Consider the following 20,006-nt stretch of genomic DNA (forward strand, 5'->3'; position numbering starts at 1 on the left):
ACCCGAGGAATTGATGTAAAGTAGTCTTTGTCGGAGCATTCCCCAGACCCCGACAATTCCAGGCAAGGCAACTCATGAGTCTGTCGGCATTAAGGGTGCCGAATCTCTTTCAAGTTGAGGATCAATGATACTTATGCAAGAAGAACGTTTATAGGTTTTTCGTTGTCTATCTTCTCCCTGTACTGCCGAATCAGACGGTCCTGCCTTTTCAACCTGCATACAATCTATAGATCTCATAGGAACAGTCGATGTGATTCCTCTTGTTTGACCATCGGGTAGCAATATCTTTGACCTCTTAATTTGTGTTAGGTGAGTAAGTAATTCACCAAAACAGTCTTTGAGAGGAGGAACCTGAGTACTTTCTTCCTGATCTGGAGAGTTTGTAGAATGACCAAAATCATTTACTCCTTGTTTCTGATTGAAGGCACCGAAAGATTCCATTTCTCTACCTGTACCTCTAGAAAAAAAAGGAACTTTAAATAAATCAGAATACGTTGGTTTAATCACCTTATGTACCATGGCTTGTTGTTCAACATTTAAATCCCACTTAAGTAAGTCTGTAAATTTGAGAACAGTAGGACAGAATTTAATAGTGTGACCAATACGTCCACAAGAAACATAAAATCGTGGGAGACGTTCAAACCGAAGTTCAATGGCAATCAATTTGGTTTTTGAGAGAGTGAGATATACAACCTTCGGAAGCTTTTGACCCAAATTAAATTCGATTTTTACTCTACCGTAAATTCTGGGGTAGTCGGAAAGTAATTCCCAAGTGATCCGGCTAATCTATTCACCGTTGTACTGCTTAGAAGACCCATAGGAATGCCGTGCATTTGGACCCAAAAACTTGCTCTATCAAAAGAGTGTTCTTCCGGCGCAAGATGGACATTACATTCCTTGAGAATGACTATTTCCTTAGCAATTGTCCACGGTGAACTTTCCACTGCTATACCTAATTCACTTGTCGTTTCAAATCGAATAAGAAACTTGTTATCTTGAAGTTCTGTTAGAGCAAATCTGTTCGGGCCATGAATAACACGAGATAATCTGATCATGGCTTGACTAATATCTATCTTTTTAGTACACATAAACTTAAAAACACCTCTTTTGTTATTTTCCGAAAATGAACTAATGAGGTCTGTTCCTTCAACAGTAGGTGGCGACATTTCTTCTGTTGTTAAGGCAGCAAAATGTTGAAGGAATTGGTTGTTGGGAGAATCCATAATAAATCTTCTATTGAAATCTAATAGTAAATGAAAGAAAATGAATAATGATGAAAGGAGACTTGATCTCAAGATGAAATGCTCTTTAAGAGCCACTGGAAATTCGAAATAAAACTGATTATTTGGCAAGATAACCGTTGTAACTGCTGAAATCCGAAAAAGTAGGCTGAGTATTTGGGTCGGTAACTGCCTCTTCAAGGAGGCGCGACCAGGAAAGTAAAATGAAAAGAGATACACCGCCCGGCTCTTTCTCTCTCTTCAATAAGTTTATCTTTTATAGCACGAGTAGTTAAGATCGTTATTCTTGATAGTTATTCGTTAGGACCTTTTCAAGAATTTCAAAGTCTTGGAACTTCAAAGTTCTTAAGATTGTTAAAAGATCTAAAACAAATATGTTTGGAACTTGAAAGTTTTGAAAGAGGAAAGTTTGAAACTTTAAAGATGAACTATAAAGTTTCATAACATTCTCACTAGAACTTCAAAGTCCTGGAACTTTTATTATAACTTTAAAGTTTCAATTTTAAATCTATAGAATTCGTTCTAAGTAATGGTCGAGATTAAAACAAGCTAAATTATTTTAAGACCCAAAATTTAAAATAATTGAAATTTTCATCAATGTTTGGCTTCCAGATCCGGTTTCGTCAAAGCCGACAAACTAGACAAAACAAGATATGATTTTGTTAAGGTATGATTTCTATGTGAAATTAGACTTTTCCGACAAAGGGTCTCCTCTGCTTCTTTAAAAAGAAGGGAAAGTCCTCGATCGGAGGTTTAACGATCGACAACCTTTTGTCAGAGAAGAAAGGTGACATGGATAGAGGGAGAAAATAGGTGGAGGAGATATGGATAAAGTAGAGGAGAGATTAAGATTAATTTCATTTTGCCTCTCAGGGGTATTTCCAGAAAAAGTTGAAACTTTCTTGACTTGTAGGGGGAAAGTCGAACTGTCGGACAATTAAGGTGTCAAAACGACGAGTTGGCCAAAAATTAGAGCCAAATAGAATTAATCCTATTTTTTATGTACACTCGTTTCAAAGATCCACATAAATAGGTGGAACTTTTAATTTGACATATTTGTGAATAAATTTATCTCCATAAATTCCCGCGCTAGATTTTGCGTTAAGAGCGCTTAATTTTCCATAAAAAAACGAATAACGCAAAATTTCAAAGTTCTTTGTAAACCAATAACACAGAACTTCGAAGTTCTTAAAAAAGGGTTGAACCAATAACGCTTAACGTTAAAATTCTTAAATAAAGTTTTTTTTTTTTGTTAAAGATGTTCTATAAAGTTCTTTTTTTGTTAAGGATGTTCTTAAATAAAGTTTTGTAAGGATAACATGAAACTTGAAAGGCTTGAAAGTAAGTTCTGAACGAATAACATGGAACTTCAAAGGCCTCAAAATATGTTGTGAATCAGAAACTAAACTTCAAAGTTTTTACGATCTCGTAAAAGTTCCGGACGAATAACCCCCACTTACTAATAGAGCATAATTCAAATTTGGTTGGACAACTCTTATTCGGCTCCTATACACCTGATCATGACACCTCAAGAGTTGTTTAATTTGTTATGGTTGAACCGAGCCTTGTACACTCGCAATTCACCTCAACCTAACTAATTTAAGTTTGTTATAGTTAATTAGAGTTGGTTAGAGGGAGAAACTATTTTCTGTTTTTGATTTGTTAGAGAGTTAGTTGTAATTCCTCTCTAAATACTCTTGTACTCATTTCAATTGAAGTTAATGAGAAACAAATCAACTATGGTATCAGAGCTAATTGCGCTCATCTCTGAAAATTATATTCTCACTTTCTCTCTCTAAAATTCATCTCCTTCATTTGCGTCTTCATCGTTTTCTTCTTCATGTTCTTTTTTCTTCTCAACCGTCTTCTATCTTCCGATTCGATAATTGTTCTTTAAAACAATGGAGAATCCTAAAATCACCTCTTTGGCTATCAATTCTATGGGAAACGTAATCCCAATCAAGCTTCAAAGTGATAACTATTTGGCTTGGAGATCACTTTTTCTTCCAATACTCAAGAAATACAAGGTGCATGATCTCATAGATGGAACTCGTCCACAACCTGCTCCATTTATGGATACTGAATCAAAGGAAATCAATCCTGAATATCTTGATTGATTAGAAGAAGATCAGACTTTGTTAATTTGGATAAATTCCACTTTGTCGGACTCTGTGATTCCTTATGTGGTAGGAAATACGTCTTCTCAAGAATTATGGCAGAATCTTGAGGATTCTTTTGCTTCAACTTCTACTTCTCACATCTTTCAATTGCAAAAAAACCTTCGTGATTTGAAGAAAGACTCAGAGAAAATGCTTGAATTTCTTACGAAAGTAAAAAGATATCAGATTCTCTTGCTGCTGCTGGTAGTCCAGCCTCCAGTGTTGAGTTAGTCGTGAGCATCTTAAGAGCTCTTCCATCTGAGTATGATTCTTTTTCAGCAGCTATTAGGTTAAGGAAACCTCTTGTTTCTGTCACTGAGTTACAAAATCTTTTAATCGGTGAGGAAATCACAATCTCTGAGAGACAAAAGAGGTATATGCTCAATGTGAATCAAGCTTTATTCACTAATCCTCAAGTTCGATCGAATCAACCAAGAATCAATGCTGGTAATTCTTCCAATTCGTATTCTAATCGATACAAAGGAACTCGAAATTACAGTAGCAATTCTTTTCAAGGCAAGAACTATGCTACCAATACTGGTAATTCTCAGGCAAAGGCATATACTCACCAAGCTTCAAGAAACACTAATGGTGACAAACCTGTCTGTCAAATATGTCATAAAGTGGGACATACTGCTGCAGAATGCTATCATCGCATGAATTTCTCTTATCAAGGTCGCAATCCACCAAATAATTTAGCAGCCATGCTTGCTACAGCCAATATTTTGGGCGAAAACCCATGTATGCTGATACTAGAGCTTCACATCACATAACTCCAGATGCTTCTAACATAGCCTCTTCTTCCACTTCTAACTATAAAGGTAAAGAGGTAATCTCCACAGCTAATGGCCAAGGTACGTTTATTGCTCAAACTGGTAATTCTACCTTTAAGCATAATAATCATACTTTCTCTCTCAAGAATGTATTAGTTGTTCCTCAAGATACACATAATCTGTTGTCTGTGAATAAATTCACAAGAGATAACAATTGTTCTTTATCATTTGATCATGTTCAATATTCTGTGAAGGATCTCACTTCGAACCAGACTCTTTTCCAAGGGCCAGCTAGAGGTGGTTTGTATCCAATAATGCTTGATGCTGGTTTCTCTTCAAACCCCCAAATAAAAGCTTTGCTAGCAAGGCCTACTTCGCCTGCTCTTTGGCATAAGAGGTTGGGCCATCCATCATTTCAATCTTTGCAAAAATTGAAGCATCTCTTCACTAATACTTCTATCAAGTCAATATTTTGCTCAGATTGTCAACTAGGCAGAAGCAGGAAACTTTCTTTTCAACCTTCTAATAATGTAGCTTCTTTACCGTTACAGTTGTTACATATAGACCTATGGGGTCCTGCTCCTAGTGTCCCTGTTAGTGGCTACAAATACTATGCTAATGTGATAGATGAATGCTCTAAGTTCTGTTGGATGTTACCTTTATCAAATAAATCACATTTCACTTCTGCTTTTATGTCTTCTGTTACTTCTATTGAAAATCAATTGGGTCACAAGATAAAAAACCATTAGAACAGATGGATGAGGGGAGTTTCTTGCTACTCCTCTTAAGTTGTTTCCTTAAAACAAAGGAATTACTCATCAAATGACATGTCCTCATACTCCAAAACAAAATGGAGTGGTTGAATCCAAGCACAGACATCTGATTGATCTCACTAGAACCTTGCTTATTCAAGCTTCACTTCCTAGCTCATATTGGCTTGAAGCTCTTCATTCAGCTAATTACCTCATCAATAGGCTTCCTCTACTGACTTTGCAAAATATTTCACCATTAGAGAAGCTTTTCTATTGCACACCTGACTATTACTTCCTCAGAGTTTTTGGTTGTGCTTGTTATCCTTGGTTGCGACCATATGCACATGATAAGCTTGCACCAAGGAGCAAGAAATGTGTTTTTATAGGCTATGCTACTAATCAGAAGGGTTATAAGTGTTTAGACCCAACTAATGGTCGAGTTTACATTCCAAGGCATGTGGTATTCAATGAAGAGTATTTCCCATTATCTTCTACCAAATGTTCTACCATTGGTGCTTCTCCTGATAATTCATCACCTTATCCTATACCAACTGTTCCCATTCCAGCAACCTACTCTCCTCCTAGCACGCCTAATGAGGAACCTACTCCAGTAACTCCTATTCATGAAGAACCACCAGTAACACCTATTGCCCCTCTTCATGAGCTGAACATCCAACCCTATCACCTGTTCATGACCAAATTCGTGAACCTCCTTTACCTATTGATCAGTTTCTTATCCATGAACAACCACCACCCACAATTCAGTCCATTCACCCAATGCAAACAAGAGCTAAATTTGGAATTTATAAACCTAAAACATTTCTAGCTTCAACCAAACATCCTCTTTCTTCTACATTGACCACTAGAACTTTACCTCCAACACCAACTTTTTTTACCCAAGCTAACAAGGTTCCTCAATGGAGAGAAGCTATGGCTACTGAGTTTAAGGCTTTACAAGATCTCAATACTTGGTCTCTTGTTCCTCCTTCACCTAATCAAAATTTGGTTGGTTCCAAATGGGTATTTAAGTTAAAGCAAAAGTCTGATGGTAGTATAGAAAGATATAAAGCTAGATTAGTGGCAAAGGGATTTCACCAAAGAGAATGAATCGATTATTCAGAGACATTTAGTCTTGTGGCTAAGCCAACTACAATTCGAGTTCTTCTCTCTTTAGATGTTCAAAATGATTGGATGATTGAACAACTTGATGTTAGCAATGCATTCCGTCATGGTCATCTCAAAGAAGAGGTTTATATGACCAACCTCCTTGATTTCAAGATGTTTCTTATCCTCATCATGTCTGTAAACTTCATAAATCTCTTTATGGATTGAAGCAAGCTCCAAGAGCATGGTATGAAGAATTGTTGGATTCATTGCTAGCTCTGGGTTTTTAGAAATCCTTCTCAGACACATCATTGTTTGTTCTCTCAGATAATGGGGTTCTTCTATATGTGTTAGTTTATGTGGATGACATATTGGTTACTGGTAACTCTACCTCAGCTTGTGTGCATCACTCATCACAACATTGAGTTCACAATTTGCTATGAAGGACTTAGGTCCTCTTCATTATTTTTTGGGCATGGAAGTTAAAAGAGATATGTCTGGACTCTATCTCTCTCAAACTAAATATACTTTAGATCTTCTACAGAAGGCTCAAATGGCTGATGCTAAGCCATGTTCAACTCCACTACCACATAGAACAAAGTTGAATCCTACTGAGGGTGAGCTTCTTACTAATCTTACCTATTATAGAAACTTATTGGGAGCATTACAGTATCTCACATGGACAAGACCTGGTATAAGCTATTCAGTGATTCTTGTTTGTCAATTTATAAGTCAACCAAGGTCTTCTCATCTTTTAACTGTGAAAAGAATTTTGAGGTATCTTAAAGGTACAATCACACATGGAATTCATTTTACTAAGAGCAATTCTTTGATTATACAAGGATTTGCAGATGCAGATTGGGCTGGTAGCGTCTGTGACAGTCGATCTACATCTAGGTTCATTATTTACTTGGGTGGAAATCCTATCTCTTGGTCAACTAAGAAGCAACCAACTGTGTCTAGATCTTCTACAGAGGCAGAATATCGTTCTCTTGCACACACAGCAGCTGAAACCTTGTGGATTTGTTCTCTTCTGAAGGATTAACATTGCTTTGTTTCTGTTCCACCAATTATATGGTGTGACAATGTTTCAGCCTTAGCCTTAGCATAATTCCTGTATTTCACTCTAAGATAAAGCATCTCGCATTGGATTTTCATTTTATCGGAGAGTTGGTGGTTAACAAGAGAATTCAACTCTCTTGTATCAACACTTCTGATCAGCCAGCTGCTGTACTCACTAAAACTCTTCCAGGTCCTCATTTCACCCAACTTAGATGCAAGCTTAAGCTCTTTCCCATTGCTTAACTTGAGGGAGGGTAATAGAGCATAATTCAAATTTGGTTGGACAACTCTTATTCGGCTCCCATACACCTGATCATGACACCTTAAGAGTTGTTTAGTTTGTTATGGCTGGACCGAGCCTTGTACACGAGCCTTGTACACTCGCGATTCACCTCAACCTAACTAATTTAAGTTTGTTATAGTTAGTTAGAGTTGGTTAGAGAGAGAAACTGTTTTCTATTTTTGATTTGTTAGAGAGTTAGTTGTAATTCCTCTTTAAATACTCTTGTACTCATTTCAATTGAAGTTAATGAGAATCAAATCAACTACTTACCATTCTTAACAAAAATAATAAGTTCAAAGAGATAAATTCAACTACCAATTAGTATGAAAGGGATAAAGTAAAAAATGTTGTTACTGTGTTAGCCCACAAATTAGAAAATTAGAAAAGTACAACACTACATAATTGGGAAAATGGATAACGGTTGACCGTTGAGAGCTTATACGTTATACCCGTCTTCTCAAACTTGCAATAAGATCAACTCACAGTAATAACTCATGCTATGGCATTCTATTATATCAACAGAATTACTATCATTATCCTAGATAGTCTCGGCAATAGAATTTAAGAAGTAGGTAAATGTTAGGTAATCATGTCTTTGCAAGCCTGCTTTGAAAGAGAGTCGGTCACAATTAACTCTGACATTGTACTAGAGCCAGTATCTTGGGGGTTAGTCAAGACTTAGTAACCTTAGCTCGACATTCCTGACGTATCCTGACGTCGAAGAAAAGTATTGGTGTCATATCTCACATCATTTAGACATTAGAATTTATGAAATGAATGTCTTGGCAATCGTTTTCTTGGGAGATGGTTTCTAACAAGAGTTAGGGCAAATGAACTCTACCAAGAATCATGTTCAAAAGAAATTCTGGGCAAAAACCCAAGACATGAATGATAGGTGCACGAGGACCAAGCTAGGCTGCTGTATCTGTAGGTCAAGTGTGAGAACCCTTGATTTTATTACAAAATAAAAGAGGGGAAAAAAAAAAGGAAACAAAACCACCAAAACCAAATCCAACTAATTTTCAGCTTCTATAATTATAATAATATAGACATCTTTGATATGCATGGATTAGGTTATTGCATTGACATCCACCATTTCCTCAATGTTGCTGTTTAGAAGTCCACTAATTATGAACCACTCCATTAAGGCATTAACTGTCTCTCTTATATTACAAACCTAAAGAGAGAGAGAGAGAGAGAGAGAGAGAGAGAGAGAGAGAGAGAGAGAGGAATTAATTTAGAGAGATAAACTAAGTTCCTCTTTAATGGAGAAGACATGGTCATTCATGATATGCAAGTTTCTATTATTGCTATTCATGATAACCATCATCCACCAACCATCCTCAGCCAGAATTCTCTTTCACATTAATAATGATGATATGCCTTATCTTCCTCCACCACCCCCCCCTCCGCCGCCGCCGCCACCACCACCGCCACATTACCTAACCCATAAACCTATTACTTTCTTCATGGAAGACATTCTTTCCAACACTAATCACCACCATTTACCACCACCACCACCATTCTCAACCCCTCAAACAGTCAACGGTCAACAACCCTTCCCAAAGCCCATGACCCATTTCCCTTCACAAACAGTAAACCCATTATTACCCAAGCCCAACCCAAAAGCCCATACCTTCAGTTCATCAATTCCGGGTCATCAAACATTTGACCCATCAGTAATTGGGTTACCATTTCCACCCATAGCTACTCTCCAAGAACTAGAGCATGGATCTGTTACACCCATTAATGAGAATTTGATAGAAGGCCCGGATCCATTTGGATCACCCATATTATTTGGGAAATTAAAAGGGGTTTATGTTAAAAGCCCACATGATGATCATGGACATATGATGGCCATTAATGTGATGTTTGTTAATGGTGGGTTTAAAGATAGTTTGAGATTCTTTGGTGTTCATAAGAGTAGTGATTCTGCTGCTTCTGAGTCTCATATTGCTGTTATCGGTGGAACCGGAAAATACCACGGTGCTAATGGGTATGCGACGGTTAAAACCGTCACTATAGGGTTTAACCAGCAAGAAACTAGTAAGGGTTACACTTTCAAAAAGTTGCTTATGTTCACAGTTTATCTAAGTTATTAGGAGATTAAAGGAAGATCTTGTCCATTTTATGTTGACACTGATCATATTTTTATTCTAATATTTTCGAGTCTATATATGAAGATATTATTCTTATCTTTGATTCTTAAAAGTAATGTTGATTATACATGTCATGCAGGTTAAATTGATGAATAGATAAGAATGATATAAATAGATAGTTTTTGGCATAATTACCTAACTTTGACATGTATTTTTTTTTACGTGGCATAAGGTTATAAAACTTGCGGTCTACGACATCAACAATCACAAATAAACACCCAAAATATGAAATCATATAATTAATAGAGGTTTTCTCCTTCGTCAAAGTTTCTACTGTAGTCTTTTTAGGGTCAGATTCTTAAGGTAAAGAGAAAGAATAAGAAAGAGAATTGAAGAAAACTAGAGAAGGGAAAGAGATACATTTAGAAAAAGCACGAAGAGAAAATATAAGAACGAAAAGAAAAACTTAGGCATCTTTTCAACAAAATGGTCAAAACATGGCGAAAACTGAAGTCGATCAAATGTTGTAGGTAGATTAATGGGGCGGCTAAACACAAATTAGCCCGAAAAATAACAGAAGAGGTTAATGACCTAACATTAATTAGCCCTAAACAATAATAGAAGGTGATCACAATACACACTATTGCTTAAAAAATTTCATTGAGATGATAAAAGACCACAATTTTTAATAGCGTCATCCGAAGTATGAATTTTGTAACATTTTCATTAAAGCACTAGTGTTAAAGTAAGAATTGAAATTCAGATTTAGTTTTCAGCAACGGTGCAATATTTAGTTCTTGATAGGAGATGAACTTCAGATTAAATTATCTGAACTTTATTTATACAAAACTTTATAATACATTTACTGCTATATTATGTAATTTAAGGAATACAAAAACCAGTCTTCCAGTTCAAAACTCTTTACATATTCATGGCAACTTCAGCTACAAGCTCATTCATTAAAATAGTCTCTATCTCTCTACCCACCATATCCATCTCATCTTCCAACTCCAACCACTTTATCTCCTTTCCCAAAACCATTGCATTTTCCAGTGACTCTTCCTCCCTCTCTACCCTTTTCCCTTCATTCACCAATACTCTCCACACCTCTTCCTCGAGCCGATCTTTCCTCCATCCTAGTCCCATTTTCGTTCTAAAGTTTATCCATGGATGTGGGGACTCATGTTGCAGGAAAATTTCAATCAACCCAGTGTTTATTCTGTCGAATAATAGTTTCCTTTCTGATCTTGGCCATTTTGTTTGCTCTCTGTACTTGTTTTTCTCTAGTTTCTCGAACAAATGTTGACCCAGCGGACAATCTGGTGAGTGCCATCTTGCCGGTAGTATATAATGTTCTTCATCGAGAACTTCTGAGTCGATTAGAACGTCGATTAGGTAAGAGAAGTCTCTGCTGGTTTCGTCTCTAAGCCTTTGGATTGATTCTCTCTCCTCATTTGGAAAACCATGGGATCCTTCTTCTCCAGTTTCTTCATCTGTTGAGACAGTCATCTCTGCATCATCTGAGTATGCATCTGAGGATTCTAACTTCAGAAGTTGTAGTTGCAATCTCAAACCTGGTAGAAGAGAATCAAAATAAATAACTACATTGTGTGGAAAAGTTTGAAGAAATTGAGAAGGAATTGAAGCTAATTAGCTTGGTCTATCAACCTTGAAGATCAGCACTAACACTCTCAAAGCAATCAGAATCAGGTGATGACTCATCTATAAATGGAGGTTCGAGAATGGAAACTGGACTAGGTTGTTCAGCTTCACGAGATCTCCGAGGAGATTCTGGTTCAGTAATAGGACAGTTTGGGGTGTGCAAACTTTTTCCTGGCGCTTCTGTTGATAATTCCTGGAGTATTTAGAGGATCTGTTAGAAATTCATTTAAGAAATAAACTTCCGTATTAAAATTCATGGTGCAAGTAAACAAACCTCAGGAACTGGACCAACTTGATCATCCAAAGGAAATATCCCATCGTCCAATAATGATATACATGCCGCCTGTTCAGGCATTTCAGGGCTTTCAGACGACGTTTCTGCATTCTTTGGCGTGTCGTATACAATTTCATCAGAAAGGGACATATTTGTATCTAAACCACTATCCTGTTGAAGAAGAGAGGTGGGTCTTTTTTCTAACAGATCTTTCTCTTCAATAATTTTACTTGGTTCATCTAGTATCGTGCGGGCTCTCCGAGTAGGGTTAGTCTCTCTGCCCTGATGGAAAAACGAATTGGATTTTCTCCTGCCTGAAATATTGCTGTTTTTGGAGAAGTAACCTTCTAAGTGGTCAGATTCTGCCTTTCTGTACTTATCTGATTCCCGCTTGACAGCCTCCTTCGGCACTGAACACCTATCACTGCCATAAGATCCACCCTTTGTAGTTTTTCTTGGACTTCGACCAAGGGTTGAGGACGCTGGAAGAGACCTGGACCTGGGAAGTTTTCTGGCGTTTTCATCCTTCCAACCATCCCTACTACTTATACCTAAAGGGGTACCACAATTTGCAACTCCATCATTCCAAGCCAACTTGTCAGTGAAACCTTCTCGTCCAACCATGGACTCCAAATTCATGGGCCTTGTTTCTCTGTCAGTCGTAGCGAGCAATTTACCCAGGGTATTGCCTCTACCAACAGTTTCTGCTCTTTGACAACCATGACTTAATTTCAACCGTTCGGAGATACGCTTTTTGGCTTCCCTCGAGACAGATGACTCAGTTGAATCGGACTTTGATCGACTGTATCTCTGTTTCCAATCATGGAGGTGTCTAGGAGTTGGAGTCCTCACCTCAGGTTCATCTCCCGAGTCATTTACAGAGCACGAGCTCTCATCCCCAGCATATCCTCCAAGTCTTGAGCTCTGAACTTTTGAAGAACTGCTACTTCTCATACTATTCCTCATTTGTCTGGTGATTTCCTTCGCAATTTCTCGGGATCCTTGAGCCCTATGCTTCAAAAGTTTTACTTCTCGGGGTGAGAACCTCTGGCTCTGTTCTCCTATTTCGGAATATAAGTCCTGATACTCAGAATTTAAGTACTCTCTATGCTTTGTCTGTCCTGATCGATAACCTTCCGAAGACTTTGTTTTGAATTCATTTTGTAATTGACCTACATTTGGCTTCAGTACCACAATTCTTGTAGGGAGAACAGCTACCTCGTTCTTTATTCCAAATCGAGTTTTCGGAACCTTGCTTGAATCGTGACAATTATGTCTATCCTGAGGGCAACTAACAAAACCATGTTGAGATGTCTGACAATAGTCTGCAACTTTCAACTCATTTCTCCCAGATTTCAAGTAATCATCGCCATTCTTGTATTTATGAGCATTCGATGATTTCAGGATAGTAATTTGACCTGCCTCAGGTGGAGGAGGATTAACCTGCAGGTCATGGACATGTTTTGTAAATGAAGGATTTGGTTGTTGCAGAAATTTCAGCAAAATATCCTTATTGGAATCCAGTACTCCTAGGGCATCATGAAATTCCTTTGAGTGATGAAGCTTCTCATCAGTTGAGAGACGTTTCACGTCTATGAACTTCTGTCTAATAAATTCCAGCTTATTCTCAATCTCAATTGACTTCGATTTCCCCATCTTCGAGGCGGAAAGATTACTTGCATCCCCAGTATGTGATGTTTCTAACACTTCATAGACATCTTTAAATTCTTGCTCTTTTTTCTTCACTCTAGGTGACCGACTATCGGGCAATAAGTTTTTCTCCACAGGGCCTACAGATGATGTTCTGTTTACATACTTCTCAGAGAACTTTTTTGGTTGTTTCTGAACAGGCTCCTGAGGCGGCAGTGCATCAAGACCCATTAAACGCGCTATAACACTCGGAGAATGCCTTCTGGATTCCATTTCTTTTGATAACTCTTGTGCTAATAGCTTATTACCCAAGGACCCACTTGCTTGCTCAGAAGAACTTCGCCTCAACTTAAACGCCAACTAATAAACCAAATCCCAAATTTCAATGTCCAAAAAGCAAACATTACATAAAATAATTTTCACCAACAATATTCAAATGCTATTTGGCCCAAAAATGGGGGTCGCCAACAACCCAAAAGCTGATGTGGCCGGATCCCATTGGTCCGGACGTTTTTCTCTCCACATGCCCGGACAAATGGAAGCCGACCACATTAGCTTTTGGCCTGTGGTCGGCCCCTATTTTCGGGCCAAATAGCATATTTGTTCATTTTATTACTTGAAAGTAGAACGTGAAAATCTTTCCCAAAGTAAATCTCAAACACACTTACTGAATCTTCTTCAGTTCGACCACTACTGCAAGAACCCGTCTCAGATACCACCTCTGGAGCATCTATATGTCTTCTGATTTGAACATTTCCTGGTAACGAATCTTTATATCATAAACATGTAAAATAACACACAATGTGCAACAAATACAGTACTAGAAAGTTTACCAAGAACAAAATCAGAGCCACGAAAGAAAAGACAAGATTTTCGCAATAACAAAATGTGATGAAAAAAACATGACCCATACTAAAAACCACTATCCATATACAAAATCTTAAAAGACCAAATTATAGAACTACCTCATTTGAGAACCCTAGAATTGATTGAAAGGGGTTATAAGTATACTGTTCAAGATGAATCTAATAAAACCTAGGAACACAATCAACAAATGGAGATACAAGAAATAATCTTCCATAGAGATAGAAATCTAACTCAAAAATTAGAGCTTTAAGAAGACTGAAGATTGGTAAACTATAATTAAAGCACGAAAAAACAGTACAATCATCATCATTTACATTACCACATTATAACCCTAGAAGTCATTGCAACAAGAACATAATGATGCTTATACCATGACAACCACCAAAAATAAATAAAATAGGCCTACTTCAACAGTTGAACTAAACCTAAAGAAACCTTGAATGTTTAACCTAACTGATGAACTCTATGTTTACAAAGCTTTGATTTCAAAAACCCTAGAATCCACCAAAAACCCAAATCTTACCAGTAATCAAGTTAGCTAGGGAAGACGAATCAGAGTAAGTATTGACATTTGCTGATGAACATTGGTTGTAGTTACTACTTTTTCTTTCATTAGATCTCCTTCGTTGAAATCTCTCCATTTTTGAAACCCAGATCGGAAATCACGGAGAAACTATTGGCCAATATCTTAAGATGGAAAAAAGGAAAAGGTCGGTAGAAATCATTGCACGTAATGGTAGCTCTTTTAGCTTACTTTAATCTCAAAACAAAAAAGAAACTCAAAAATGGAATCTGTTAGTATCAGCTCTTGAACTAAATTTGAAGCTAATAAGCCCTAGTTAGAAACCACCACAGATTGATAGAGAGAGAGAGAGAGAGATTGGGGTAAAGAGGGTTGATTCTAGAGAGAGAAAGAGAAGGGTTTCTTCTGGAGGTGTATTGATCTTTGAGAAGGAGGAAACTGTGACTAGAAAAGGGAAGACATTAATTAATGACAGAAAACTCTGTATTTGAACTTTCAAATACCGATACTTTCTGACACTTTAATTACGAAACTACCCCTCTCAGCGCGGGCAAATAGAAGTTCTAATATTCCCGCTTATTGTTTCTCTAATCATCCTATAAGATTTCTTGACCACACGATCTAAATCAATGTTTCAAGCCATTACATTACCTGAGATGATCCAACGGTTATAAATGTGTTTGGGTGATGTTTTCTGTAGTTAAATCGGGTGAGTTGATAAATTTTTTGGTAAAAGGTTAGAGTCGACCTCATCCGGGGATTTCTCTGGTTCATGTGATCGTGGGCTAATTCATATGACACGTCCCCATTATTTGCGGGAGGGGGGTACTGTAAAATTTTGAATTATGTAAGGGTGTTTTGGAGATTTTGGTTATTGTAAAGTGAGGCATTATCCCACACCATTGGATTCTTTCTATATATCTATCATGTGAAAAAATTGTTATTTTAAGCATGGAACTGTATTAAATTCAATTTTGTAGGTACACTATAAGAGCTCTCATCAAAAAAAAAAAAAAGGGTACACTATAAGAGCTTTTCAAGAAAATTCAAATCGTTTCCAACAGAAAAAGCTACTTCCACCCTTTCCTTTTAGTAGAAATGTACACAAAATTGTTGTTTGGAGCCAAGCTCACCAACATATACAAAAGTCATTTTAATGAGGTGATGATGTGGGTTTAGTCACAGATTTCGAATTTTCAGAACTCCAACTTTAGTCTACATAACTCGTGTATTATTGTGTTAGGTCCCTCCACCCCGGATAGATCTGGACAATTGATTGGACCAACGGTCCAGATAAAAAGTAGTAGAATTCACCCCTCCGTACCCACTCCAAAAAACGTGTTTGATTGGACCTCCATTAACATTTGATTGTAGTATTGTACCTCCATTAGCAAATCCAAATGACAAATCAATTAAGCTGCCATGCTTCTTGTGTATAAGCTTCCACCTTCGTTTGTAATATCACGTACTACCATTATATAAAGAATTTTAACAAATAGGACTATTGTGGTGGGAGCCTTGTGCGGGTGCGCGATTCACACTCCCCACATCACATCCCTAGTTGCAGCTTACACACCTCTCTGTAGTAACTTATCCCGACCCCTCCGTTCACAACATAAGAAAAAAAAATAGTTACCAGCAAAAAACCTCCCTCCCAAATATAATGCCTGAAAACTTACTAGACCACTTAAGACTACGATGGAAGAAGCAGACAACTTACCCTCACACCAAACCAATCGCAAACTTAGCATGCTCCACTTAAGTGTGCACTTGATGGATCTTGGGTTCTATCACTCATCAACTCCCCGCATATATGTTCAATATGGACACCATATTAGAGCTGAAGATCTTATATTTTATCTCTCATTTTTAACATGTTTCATCCGAATATAATAATGATGACGGGAAGTGTCTTCCTAGAAATCGTCTTTGATCCTTCGAGTTACTATTCTTTTGTGCCGTTGGTGAAGAGATGGGTGGAGGGGGTACGTACAAAGACACCCTGACGCTCAAATCAATTCAGCTTTGCAGCTTGAAAGTCAATAATCGAAGGGTAAAGATTTTATCCATATTCATGGCATATCTGTGTTGTTTAACCAGACATGTGTAATGGTGGTCAACCAATAGCTAAAAGGAGGCCACTGGCAGATCGTTAATTTGGTCTCCCACATAGCAGACATTTCTCTCAGTCTGAGTAAAACCCAAAGTGTCAAGCATATTTCAGCATACCTCCCGCTCCAGGGCTTAGGTTGCAGAGTTGACTCGGACACCCCTTTTTGTTGGCCTTTAAGTCACGATAAAGCTCAAGATGACTCGGAACTCATGCATTTCTGTTGATCAATATTTAGTTCATCACGAGTCCCCACCTCTCATGGTTAGTCATAGGCATTATTCACATCAATAATTCTAACTTAAAACAGTGTCATACTTTGCGCAGAGTAGGAGGCGTTGTTCACGAGTCTAACTTTGATTTTCTTTTAGAGCAGAGCACTTTGTCACAGCCCATCTAAAGTACCCCCAAACAGCAGCTTATACCTGGGCCGGACAGCAGCTAAAGCGCCCAGAACAGCAGCCTAGACAGCAGCCCAAGCAGGAACCAAACAGCACCATTGGACCAGGCTGCATTTGAACATAGTTGGAGCACCTTCTTTGGCCCAGCCCAAGGAGTTTTCTAGAGATGGCAAGGAGATATTTTCTAGAGATACTTGGAGCCCAAGTAATCTAGAGATTTCCATCGCCATTAGATGTGTTACATGTGGGTAAATCCTAGTCGTCCATCGTATATAGGAACTAGTATAAATAGGGGATCACCCCTCATTTGTAAAGCATCCAAGTAAGGATTCAAAGCAATAGTGTGAGAGTTGAGTGACTTGGGAAACGTGCCCAAAAGCCTTCTTGTATACTAAGAGTTCTTAGTAATAAAGATCAAAGTTCTCTTTAGTTGGTGCACACTTTGGAAGCTTATCTTTCTTAGGTTTTTGCCTATTTAGTCAAGGTTACTTAGGCATTTGGGAAGGTTAAGGCTTAGACTTGTACTTAGGAGGAAGCTAAGTCAAGTGCCGCACGGTGCTAAAGTAGGAGCGAAAACTTTACCCCGTGACAGTTGGTATCAGAGCCACGTCGGAACTATGTCGAGCGAAGTAGAGAACGTTACTCTGCCAGAGCCAAGGAAGGAGGACGGTCCAAGACCAAGGGTGGTAAGTCTGCTAGAGAGAAGTCTGCAGAAAGGGACGCTTCCATAGAGGCAAGGTTGGAGCAACTAGAGACCAAGTTTGACATGTTGCTGGGACGTGTCGAGAAGGTTGAAGAATCCTTTCCTGACCTCAGTGAGGGGGTAGAAAAGGTTATGGGAAGTCAGAATGAGGCTATATCCAATCTTGAAAAGTCCGTAGAGACTACCGTGGAGGTGCTCAAGAGGGAGATGGCAGCTATAGCCAGACCTTCCACTGCGGTCGAGAGGATGCATGCCCAGTTTGAGGAGTTCAAGACCCGGATTGCTCTACTAGAGAAAGCTGTGGCGAATGGTACAGGACCCTCAACTAGAGATGGACCAAGGGTCAAGGTGCCTGACCCTGAGAGCTTCACTGGAGCAAGGAATGCCAAGGAGGTTGACAACTTCATATGGCATATGGAGCAGTACTTCAAGGCTATCTACCTTGAAGACCCAGAATCCATGGTGACCACAGCAGCCATGTACCTGAAAGGAGATGCCTTAACATGGTGGCGACGCAAATCAGGCGAAGTCGAGAAGGGACTCTGCAGGATGGACTCTTGGGAAGACTTCAAAAAGGAATTCAAAGCGCAATTCTTCCCGGAGAATGTTGAGTATCGAGCCCATGATAGGCTGATGAATCTCAAGCATACAGGTAGCATCACCGACTATGTTAAACAATTTAATGCCCTTATGCTTGATATAACCCACATGACCGACGAAGACCGACTTTACTTCTTTCTCCATGGTCTCAAACCCTGGGCTGCAACCGAGCTACGTAGAAGAGGGGTTGAAGACCTACCCACCGCCCTTTGTACTGAAGAGAAGCTTGATGACTATACGTATAGGTCTGACCAAAGTACCAAGACCAAACCATCTAAGGGCAACCAGGGCAAAAGTGGGGGAGAAAGCAAGCAACCACCGAGGGACACCCGTAGAGATGCCCCTAAGGAGGGTCAGAAGGGCCCGAGGGACTGGAAGGGCAAGTGGAAGACGACAGCCCGTCCAAAGAAATGCTTCCTATGCACAGGAGACCACATGTCATACGAATGTCCCATGAGAGCTAAACTCAATTCTCTCCTGACCGAACCTGATGAGAGCCAAGAAGAGCCACATATGGGTTCCATTAGTCTCAATGCTCTCAAGGGAACCCAACCCACCAAACTCAGGAAAGGAAGGAGCCTTATGTATGTTGACATCCTACTTGGTGGGAAAGCTACTAGGGCCATGACCGATTGTGGAGCCACAGATAATTTCATAGTCCCAGATGAGGCTAGAAGATTGGGATTTAAGTATGAAGGAGACGCGAGTAAGATGAAGGCGGTGAACTCGCCTCCTAAGACCGTGCATGGAGTAGCTCGGAACGTACCACTAAAGATTGGCACCTGGAGTGGTATTGTGGACTTCATGGTAGCAGACATGGATGACTTCAAGGTTGTCCTTGGGTTGGATTTCATGGAGCATGCCAAAGCAACCATTAGCCCTTACTTGAATGTTGTCAGCATCCATGATGAGAAGTCACCATGTATGGTACCTGCCGTCCGGGCAAAGGCAAAGGGAGGATCTCTTTCAGCTATACAGCTTAGCAGGGGACTTGCCAAAGGAGAAGAGACATTCCTTGCCACACTTAAAGAGGAACCTGATGGGGCAGAAGGACCAGTCCCTATTGAAGTTCAAGCTGTCCTTGAGGAGTACAAGGACATTATGCCAGATGAGCTGCCAAAGAAGCTTCCACCAAGGAGAGAGGTGGACCATGAGATTGAGTTGGAGCCGGGGTCCAAGCCGCCTGCCTTGGCCCCTTACAGGATGGCACCTCCTGAGTTGGCAGAGCTGAGGAAGCAACTCAGGGAGCTACTTGATGCAGGATTTATCCAACCTTCCAAATCACCTTATGGGGCGCCAGTGCTCTTTCAGAAGAAACACGATGGGAGTCTACGTCTATGCATCGACTACCGAGCCCTGAACAAGGTGACAGTAAAGAACAAATACCCTATCCCTCGGGTGGAGGACTTGTTTGATCAATTAGGTGGTGCAAGGATCTTCTCAAAGCTAGACTTGAGGTCAGGCTACTATCAGGTACGAATAGCCGAAGGAGATGAGCCCAAGACCACTTGTGTCACCAGGTATGGAGCTTATGAATTTCTAGTTATGCCCTTTGGTTTAACAAATGCTCCTGCCACATTCTGCACCCTCATGAACAAGGTATTCCATCCTTACTTAGACAAATTCGTAGTTGTTTACCTTGATGATATAGTAATATATAGTCATACCATGGAGGAGCACCTTAAACACCTACGAATTGTCTTTCAAGTACTAAGGGAGAACTCTCTCTATGTCAAAAGAGAG

At 39.2% G+C, this 20,006-nt stretch overlaps 2 protein-coding genes across 3 annotated transcripts; one reads left to right on the plus strand and one right to left on the minus strand.

The window, feature by feature from the left end:
* The first annotated feature begins 8,592 nt into the window (after window positions 1-8,592).
* Window positions 8,593-9,480, plus strand: LOC147558400 (uncharacterized). Its single transcript, XM_086657494.1, has one exon. It carries the CDS (start codon window positions 8,640-8,642, stop codon window positions 9,474-9,476), a length of 837 nt encoding a protein of 278 aa, XP_086513620.1. The 5' UTR covers window positions 8,593-8,639; the 3' UTR covers window positions 9,477-9,480.
* A 796-nt stretch (window positions 9,481-10,276) lies between these two features.
* Window positions 10,277-15,215, minus strand: LOC147558401 (uncharacterized). Of its 2 annotated transcripts, none has more exons than XM_086660054.1 (5): window positions 14,450-15,215; window positions 13,728-13,816; window positions 11,410-13,419; window positions 11,142-11,328; window positions 10,277-11,047 (listed from the first exon to the last, which is right to left on the minus strand). In XM_086660054.1, the coding sequence occupies exons 1-5, from the start codon at window positions 14,565-14,567 to the stop codon at window positions 10,395-10,397; spliced, it is 3,057 nt and encodes a 1,018-aa protein (XP_086516180.1). In that variant the 5' UTR covers window positions 14,568-15,215; the 3' UTR covers window positions 10,277-10,394. The 2 variants fall into 2 exon arrangements, with proteins under 2 accessions (XP_086516180.1, XP_086516181.1); XM_086660055.1 differs by having other exon boundaries at window positions 11,410-13,538; window positions 13,623-13,816; window positions 14,450-14,909.
* Window positions 15,216-20,006: the final 4,791 nt, after the last annotated feature.

Source organism: Eschscholzia californica, unplaced genomic scaffold (assembly GCF_041429995.1).
Source record: "Eschscholzia californica isolate CP2 unplaced genomic scaffold, dmEscCali1.0.p SCAF_2, whole genome shotgun sequence".
NCBI lineage: Eukaryota > Viridiplantae > Streptophyta > Magnoliopsida > Ranunculales > Papaveraceae > Eschscholzia > Eschscholzia californica.

What these genes read in the sequence shown, in the direction of transcription:
- LOC147558400 (XM_086657494.1), top strand. Translation starts at nt 8,640, where the DNA reads ATGGAGAAGACATGGTCATTCATGATATGCAAGTTTCTATTATTGCTA.
- LOC147558401 (XM_086660054.1), bottom strand. Translation starts at nt 14,567, where the DNA reads ATGGAGAGATTTCAACGAAGGAGATCTAATGAAAGAAAAAGTAGTAAC. An exon ending in AAGTTGGTCCAGTTCCTGAG is followed by an intron (nt 11,329 to 11,409) that starts GTTTGTTTACTT and finishes TAAATACTCCAG; the next exon opens with GAATTATCAACAGAAGCGCC. An exon ending in TGTTAGTGCTGATCTTCAAG is followed by an intron (nt 11,048 to 11,141) that starts GTTGATAGACCA and finishes CTCTTCTACCAG; the next exon opens with GTTTGAGATTGCAACTACAA.